General features: G+C 49.2%; 1 protein-coding gene across 6 annotated transcripts in view; it reads right to left on the reverse strand.

The window, feature by feature from the left end:
- The window catches only part of LOC102757630 (chromosome unknown open reading frame, human C16orf70), a 31,624-nt gene extending 24,580 nt beyond the window's left edge, over positions 1–7,044 (reverse strand). For 3 of the 6 annotated variants that reach the window (XM_015567869.1, XM_015567870.1, XM_006769810.2), the window contains exons 1-3: positions 6,988–7,044; positions 6,755–6,875; positions 1,216–1,298 (exon numbers count right to left, since the gene is read on the reverse strand). In XM_015567869.1, the coding sequence (XP_015423355.1) occupies positions 1,216–1,298; positions 6,755–6,818 (147 nt within the window). In that variant the 5' untranslated portion in view covers positions 6,819–6,875; positions 6,988–7,044. The other 3 variants (XM_015567868.1, XM_015567867.1, XM_015567872.1) reach the window with 3 other exon arrangements.
- Positions 7,045–8,766: the final 1,722 nt, after the last annotated feature.

The raw sequence follows: 8,766 nt of genomic DNA on the forward strand, positions 1-8,766 counted from the left end.
AGTGGAGGGTGGAGCAAACGATCAGAAGGAGATGGGGGTCCCCTGCCCAGGCATGATTCCTGGGCCAGAGGCCTCAGGCCTAGGCGGGGGGTCAGAGACAGTGATCGGGAGGAGATGGGGGTCCCCTGTCCAAGACTGACACCTCTGGCGGAGGCGTCAGGCCGCCAAGGGGCCGATCAGGCGATCGGAGGGTGATGGGGGTCAACGCCTGAGGGCTCCCAGTATGTGAGAGGGGGCAGGCTGGGCTGAGGGACACTCCCGCCCCCCACACACACCCAGTGCACGAATTTCGTGCACCGGGCCCCTAGTGTTATATAATAAAAGGCTAATATGCAAATCGACTGAGTAGCAGAACAACTGGTCGCTGATTCGCACTGACTACCAGAGGGCAGACGCTCAATGCAGGAGCTGCCCCCTGGAAGTCAGTGTGCCCCCATAGGGGGAGCACCGCTCAGCCAGAAGCCAGGCTCACGGCTGGTGAGCACAGTGGCGGTGGGAGGAGCCTCTCCCGCCTCAACAGCAGCACTAAGGATGTCCAACACAGCAGGCTTCAGGGACAACCCCTCCTCCCCGCAACAATTTTTGTGAACTGGGCCTCTAGTCAATGAGAAGAAAAAAATCAGTGATTGGCTGCTTCCTGCACATACCACTCCAGGGATCAAGCCCACAACCCACGCATGTGCCCTGACCAGGAATGCAACTGTGACCTCCTGGTTCATAGGACAAGGCTCAACCACTGAGCCATGCCAGCTGGACTAAAAAGGTCTTTGTAGGTACATGCAACATTGTACTATAGGGGTTAATTCCTGGCACAATTGACCAACATTTAATAGAGACTACCATAAATTGGACAAGAAATAATAAATGGAAAGCAAGTACTCTAGAAGACCAGATAGTCCAAGGTAATCTCCCACTGAAAAGTCCCTGTGTCAGGGACAGGCAGACAGACAGACACACACACACACCCACACACCCACACACACACACACACACGTTCAGTTATTACAGATCCTCAAAACTTGGCAGCAACAGGTTATCAAGACCAAAAGTTTTAGAATTAAAAAAAAAAATGCTTGATAACTGACTAGTGCTGAAGTCTCCTATTCGAATACACTGACCCAACAATTCCTGCCAGTCAGCCCCTCCCCCAAATCACCAACCTCTGGGGATGACTCACTGATTAGGGATGCTATTTCAGCAAACAAATCAGCTCACCTGATCACTGTAGAGAACCTGGACATTTTTGATGATGCGACAGTGCTTCTGAAGAATGGCTACTGCCTGAGCCAGAGGCATTCCCAGCGTGAGTTCCCATGGCTCCCATGGCTCATTACCCGGAGAGCGCTCAGGCTTACGTGGGTTGTCCATTTACGAACATCTACCACTGTGCTAGGTATTGGTGCCTGCAGTCAAGTTTGGGGTGGGTGTCACTAAGGTTTACAGAAACAAGACTAAGTTCAAAGTTCAATAAGCAGTAAGAGCTAGAATAAAGTTAGCAGCAAGCACTAAGGCAGTGGTCGGCAAACTGCGGCTCGAGAGCCACATGCGGCTCTTTGGCCCCTTGAGTGTGGCCACAAACTTTCAATCGCACTGTACGTGTGTGCCCGCACATGGTATTTTGTAGAAGAGCCACACTCAAGGGGCCGCAGTTTGTCGACCACTGCACTAAGGGAATAGTTGAATTGTTTAAGGGAAGGGAGTTAATATACAAATGGGAACTTTTGTGTTGATCCCAAGCAAAGAGCTTTGAGAAGGCAAAGTCAGCATGAACCAAAAGAGTGAGAAAGCACCGACTGCGTCACTCTGAAGAATGAGGCCTGGTTCTCACTGTGCCATGGACCATGTATACCCTAGGAAAGTTCCTTCCTCACACACCTACCAGAATCAACTTATTTTACTAAGGATTTTTATCCTTATTTATCTAATCACAAATATCTTCTAAATCTTAACACTTGATTTGTGAACTGATGGCCCATTATAGACTTATATATGCTCCCGTTTAAAAAATCCCAATCCCAATGGCCTCTCAAAAGTTCAGGGACTCACAGGGAACACCAAAAAGTATGTTTTCAAACAAAAAGACACATTATATTTCAAACAAGACACATACAGAGAGGCAATTTAAAACAAAGTCCCAGACAATCCAAAAACAAAGACATAGCTTTATAAGCGCAAGGACAGTATGTGTTTTATTCAATTCTCTGAAATCTGGCTTCTCTTCTGTATTCTGACCTCTACATGTACCCAGTCATTCAAACCAGAACCTCTAGATGCCTCATCCTTCCCCATCTTTCAAAATCTAGTCTCTAAACTTTCTTCCTAAACCCATCCCATAACACACTTTATTCCAGGTATCCTCTTTTCCAGTGAACCCAGAGACTCCTTGATAGTGTCCCAGGCAGCTACTACCAAACAGAATTGGGAATCTAGGGAACCTATTTCTTCTTCCAGCATGAAATCATGCTCTAATTATAATATCCAATTGCTTATAGTTCCTCACATACCATTTATCTTTCCCTTTTTTTTAAAAAAACATATTGTTATTGACTTTAGAGAGGAAGGTAGAGAGGTAGAAATATCAATGATGATAGAGAATCAATTGGCTGCCTCCTGCACACCCACTACTGGGGATAGAGCCCACAGTCCTGTCATGTGCCCTGACCAGAATCAAAATGTATGACCTCGTGGTTCATAGGTTGATGCTCAGCCACTGAGACACACCAGTTGGGCCTCCTGTTTTGTTTTAACTTGGTTGAAAGATTTATATGTATGGACAGTTTGGATAAGAAATCTGGCAGCAGCCTTCTAATAGAGTCCTCCTGATGTTAGCTGCTCCAGGAATATGGCTCCTGTAGTGTTTTTTAAAAAATATATTTTTATTGACTTCAGAGAGGAAGGGAGGGAGAAAGAGATAGAAACATCCTTATAATAAAAGGCTAATATGCAAATCAACCAAATGTCAGAACAATCAGTTGCCATGACATGCACTGACCACCAGAGGGCAGATGCTGAATGTAGAAGCTGCCCCCTGGTGGTCAGTGCTGGGAGCCTCTCCTGCCTCCATGGGGAGCGGGCCTAAGCTGGCAGTGGGACATCCCCCGAGGGCTCTAGGACTGCGAGAGGGCGCGCAAGTCAGGCTGAGGGACCCCCCCCCCCCCGCATGAATTTCGTGCACTAGGCCTCTAGTCAATGGTAAGAGAGAATCATTGATCAGCTGTCTCCTGCACGCCCAACACTGGCGATCAAGCCGGCAACCGGAGCATGTGCCCTGACCGGGAATCCAACTGTGACCTCCTGGTTCCTAGGTCAATGCTCAACCACTGAGCCATGCCTGTCAGGCTCCTGTAGGTTTTTGACAGGAAGCCTCCCCGCCGCCCCACCCCAACTCTGCAGATCAAGTTTTTCTCCTTCCATAGCACCCTACACAACTTCTACCCCATTACAATAAAACACACTATTTCTGTAAAGTTCCTTCCCACTAGACCAGTGGTTCTCAACCTTCCTAATGCTGCGACCCTTTAATACAGTTCCTCATGTTGTGGTGATCCCCAATTTCATTGTTACAAATTGAACATAATTAAAGCATAGTGATTAATCACAAAAACATGTAATGATATATGTTTTCCGATGGTCTAAGGCGACCCCTGTGAAAGGTCGCGACCCACAGGTTGAGAACCGCTGCACTAGACTAAGCTTATTCTATTTTCAATGTTTGTAAGCGGAGTCCAGAGGTACATGCTGCCTTCAACAAAGTGAGCATTCAGTCCCTCTGGAACAAGATAATCTCAGAGAAGGCTATTCTCTAGTGACCCTTAAACCTACCCTCTTTGGGCATTTTCAACACATATTTATTTATTTAAAAAAATTTAAATTACTGATTTTAGAGAAAGGAAGGAGAGAGAGAAAAAGAGAGATTGACATTGATTTGTTGTTCCACTTATTTATGTGCCCTAACCAGAGACCCAGCCAGCAATTTTGTCTTATGGGGACGACACTCTAACCAACTGAGCTACTCGGCCAGGGCTGCAACACAAATTTAAAAAATAAATTCAGACATGCCTCCACACCAATGCATTCTGCGAATGTCATTGAAAAACATCTCAAATTTGCACTGCCTCTAGTCCACCACTGATCAAGTCATCAGTGGCATTCTCAGAGATTCCTCTTGGCCTAGGTTTTCCTGTCCCTGTGTTGTTGGCATTTCTCTAATCTCCCAACATCAAACAAAGGCCAGGAAAGCAGCCAAGAAGTTGGATGTAGCTCCCCATGATGATGCCAGGCAGATAATGGCAAGGTCTAGCCACATTTGCATTAGCACAGATTCCAAAAAGAAACCTAGAAACAAAACTGAGCCTATCCTCAGAAGGGTAGAGCAGTGGGAGCAAAACATCCGTCCCCTACTTTTTATCATCTGTTACCTTTCTGAGCCTCAGCTGTCAAATGGAGATTACCTTTCATGGCTGTGGTGACTTGAACTAAGCACTGCCTGGTTTTCTAGCCTAGGAATGTAATTCAGCCCCAATTGCAGTTTTGACGTGTGAGGGCTGGGGAGAGGACTAACTTTTATTTTAGTCTGGAGAAGTTAAATGATCACCATCTCTAAGGCAGACAGGATTTTAAAGTGACTTTTAAGACCCACAAAGAAAATATCAAGGCTCAGGCCCCCTTTATGAACTTTTCCCCAAAGTTCAATTCTAGACCCATGTACAGAAATGCTCTTTTCACTGTTTCTGGTTGCTAGACAGTTTGGAAGAACAGCCCAAACCCTTGACTCCTGAAAACTGGAAGTTAGAAGTGGGCCCTAGCCGGATTGGCTCTGGATAGAGCGTCAGCCTGCAGACTTAAAGGTCCCGGGTTCGATTCCGGTCAAGGACACAAGCTGGGGTTGCAGGCTTGATCCCCAGTAGGGGGCCTGCAGGAGGCAGCCGATCAATTCTGTCTCATCATTGATGTTTCTATCTTTTTCTCCCTCTCCCTTCCTCTCTGAAAGCAATAAAAATATATATTTTTTAAAAAGTGGGAGTTCCGGTATCAAAACAGTTGAAAGCCCTAACCAGTTTGGCTCAGTGGATGGAGCGTAGGCCTGAGGGCTGAAGGGTCCCAGGTTCGACTCTGATCTAGGGCATGTACCGTGGTTGCAGGCACATACATCCCCAATAGCGGGTGTGCAGGAGGCAGCTGATCGATGTTTCTCTCTATCCCTCTCCCTTCCTCTCTATAAAAAATCAATAAAAATATACTTTAAAAAAAACAACAAAAAAACAGTTGACAAAAGAAGTCTTGTTCTCCCACCTAGTTTTTTCAAAATCCTGCTCTCAACTAACATCCTAATCCCTACTTTTGGCCAAGAAGACCCTGTACCACAGAGATCCACAACTTAGCCGTAGCATCAAGCACAATCTGAAGCCATGGTTGTGGTTCTCGCTCGGTCCTGTTAAATCCTGGTGTGAGCAGAAGCTGTGGATGGAGAGGTTAATTCCCTAACTAGAAGCCAACCTGCACCAGCATGATGAATGTGTCTGGAGGCAAAGATATCACTAGCCTCCCAAAATCAAGCTCTGGTTGCTTCACAGGAGGCTGGGGTGTTCCATACCAGCGAAAATTCTGGGCAGAACTCTGTGGGAGCGGCGTTAGTTATGAGAGAAGTTGAGGAGGGCCTCTCACTAAAACTGGCTCCCACAATCCAGAGGAGGTTTGTCGTTCAGCTGGGCACCAGCGGGGCCCTACCAGTTTCTCCTGTGCCCTGTCTGTCTCCATAGACGTGAGTCTTCCAGATTCCAGGATAAGTTATAGCCCAACAGAGCAGCTGACTCAGTCCAGTCGCTCAAATTAGTGTGACAAAAGTTCAGGCCCAAGCACAAACAAACAGCACCAGCACCTGCTCCCCGCCCCCTTTTCCTAGTGCTGGAACATCAAAGTAAACACACACTGGCGTTACTGAATGCAAATATTTGTACACATAAAGGTAGTGGGGATGAGGAAAACGGGACAAAAAAAAAAAAAAGACCCCAAAAACCAAAACGACCTAATTGAACGTTCTTCAAACTAAATGTTACTTTTCCTGAACTCCTATTTCATTCTCAGCTAAGGTCTGGGTTTAGGATTACCTCGCCACATCGACCACAATTAAAAAACGAGAAGGAAACAAGTCAGAAAGTTCCTTTAACGCACAGACTCTCCTCAACCAGCTCCTTTGATCAGATCCCCAACACCAGAGTAAGGGATGGGGTGGGGGGCGGGGTACGGGGGCGCTAGGTTTCCCCTTCCGAAGAGGCAACTCATAGCCCCGAAAGGCAAAGGGAGACTCCCTTGTTGTGGCGTTTCAGAGTGTCAGTCACTCCTCAACTATTTCATCAGTAAATAGCGACTAGGAATAACAACAGTATCGACCCTTCGACCCCGAGAAGGCCGACTAGAGACAATTACGCACCACAAAGCAGGGCTAGTCCTCAAGTGTTTGGGGCGTGTCCGTCATTGTTATTATTCATTGTTATTATTATTACTACCCTACCAGTCCCGGGAGGGGGCCGGTGAAGGCCTGAGGCGAGGGCGTCTGGCCCCAGCCGAGCCAAAGACGGGCGGGTCGGGCCGGTTGGAGCGGGTATCTAGTGCCTGGAGCCCCAAAAGCCAATAGGACGGAAGAGGCGACAAGCCGCGGGCACTGGGGAGTCAGGGGCAGAGACCTGAGGCGGGAAGGGCCCGGAGGGAAGTAAGAACCAGAGAACAGGCTTCTGAGGGAGGACCCCACACTTACCCAGCGTGAATTCCCATTGCTCGTTCCCCAGAGAGCGCTCAGGCACCACCTCCAGGTCCAGCATTGGTTCGGCTCGCCGGGCCGGGGCGGCCTCCCTGCGGCAGCGCAGACGGGACCGGAGCTGAGGACAAAGCAGCAGCTAACCCGTCGTCCTTGCCGTCCCTCGACGGCCCTGCTCCCCAACTCCTCCCCGGTCGCCGGCGACACCGGCCCAACACCGCACCTCACCTCACCTCACCAGCAGCAGCCGCGGTAGTAGGGGCAGCGGCAACAGCGGCAACAGCGGCAGCGTCTGCCGTGCACCTGGCGTGCGGGGCCGTAAAGTGTGGCGAGGGCGTGGTTCCATCGCAGGGGAGGGGCCTAAGGCTGAGTCGCGCACGCGCAAACTCCGGATTAGCGCCTGGGATGGGCTGGAGGCCTGGCAGTACCATCTGGAAGGGCTGGGATGAAGCGTCCCATATTCCGTGAACCCGCACATCTGCGCACCGCGCCGCACACGTTTCACACGTCTAAACAAGGATGTGTACGCCACGCAACCCATACATGTGACATGGTTATACAATCCCCATCTGCTATCTACACGCGCGTCCGACTCCCATTCAGTGGAAGCAAAAAGCGAGTTCCGAGGGTGCACAGTCTGCGGCCTAGCAGGGAGGGAGGATGCGGAGTCGCGGGGCCCTGGGGCCCCGAACACCCTCCCACCTCTGGTTGGGGCCGAGACTTCCAAGCTTGACTGAGAAAACCTAGATAATGGTGTGTGTGCGGCCTCTAGTGTGTGTGTGTGTGTGTGTGTGTGTGTGTGTGTGTAGCTAGTCCGGCCTCCGGGCTGACCACATCCAGAGGTGAGCAGTTCCTCTCCCAACAGCGCCCCTCCCGCCTCCACCCCACCGGAGGTCGCAGGCTGCAGCTCACACTTGAGCTAGAGCTAGCTTTGCTGCCAACACTGTGTGGTCTAGACCAAACCTCTGGTGCTCTTTGTGCCTCAGTTTCTCCATCTACAAGTCGAGTGAGAGGCTTCTCAAACCTGTTCATCCTGAGCTATTGGCCCGTGCCCAGAGGCACACTAAAACTAAAAGGCAATCAGGTCTCTTCTGGAGGCAGGCCTTTATGGAAGCAACTCTCACAGACCAATCTGAGCAGAAAGCTTATACAGTACCTCACTTTACAGGTGAAAAAAGGCACAGAAAAGTTAAAGAGATCTTGTGGTCCTTGGTGGCAGAACCCAAGCTCTTTCTTTTGCATTGTTTTTTATACTAAACTAGAGGCCTGGTGCACAAATTCATGCACCAGTGGGGTCCCTTGGCCTGGTCTGCGGGATCGGGCCAAAACTGGCTCTCCGACATCCCCCAACGAGTCCCAGATTGCAAGAGGGCACAGGCCAGGCCGAGGGACCCCAGTGGTACACAATTGGTGCCAGGGAGGGACGAGGGAGGTTGGCCAGCTGAGGAGGGACCCTGGGAGGGCTCCAGGGTGTGTCTGGCCCACCTGGCCTGTCTGGCTCAGTCGGCTCCACCAAACCCCAGCAGCAAGCTAACCTACTGGTCAGAGCGTCTGCCCCCTGGTGGTCAGTGCATGTCATAGTGATTGATCGGTTGAGTGGCCTTAGCACAGTGGTGATGAACCTGACACACGTGTCAGAGGTGACACGCGAACTCATTTTGGGTGACACGCATTGACAGAGACAAAAAATTGCATAATTCAAATATTTGTCTCTCGCAACGGCCAGAGTTGGGCATCACTCGAGTAATATTATTACTCACGTTACTCATGATCAATAATGCAATCCTAAAACCAGATGTAAACATGTACATTGGTGTTGCATAGCAAAGATACATAGTGAAAACATCCAAGATACACTGTTCCAATATTGACATTAATATAAAAAGGTTAAGAATTGCACTATGAAGAGATTAATCTTTACTCATGAAATTTTATTTTTACTCGAGTGACAAAATGCCTGATTCTGGAAACGGCCTCATTATTGTCAACATGTGCCTCTGGGGAGCTTTCTC

The sequence above is a fragment of the Myotis davidii genome, unplaced genomic scaffold (assembly GCF_000327345.1).
Source record: "Myotis davidii unplaced genomic scaffold, ASM32734v1 scaffold243, whole genome shotgun sequence".
NCBI lineage: Eukaryota > Metazoa > Chordata > Mammalia > Chiroptera > Vespertilionidae > Myotis > Myotis davidii.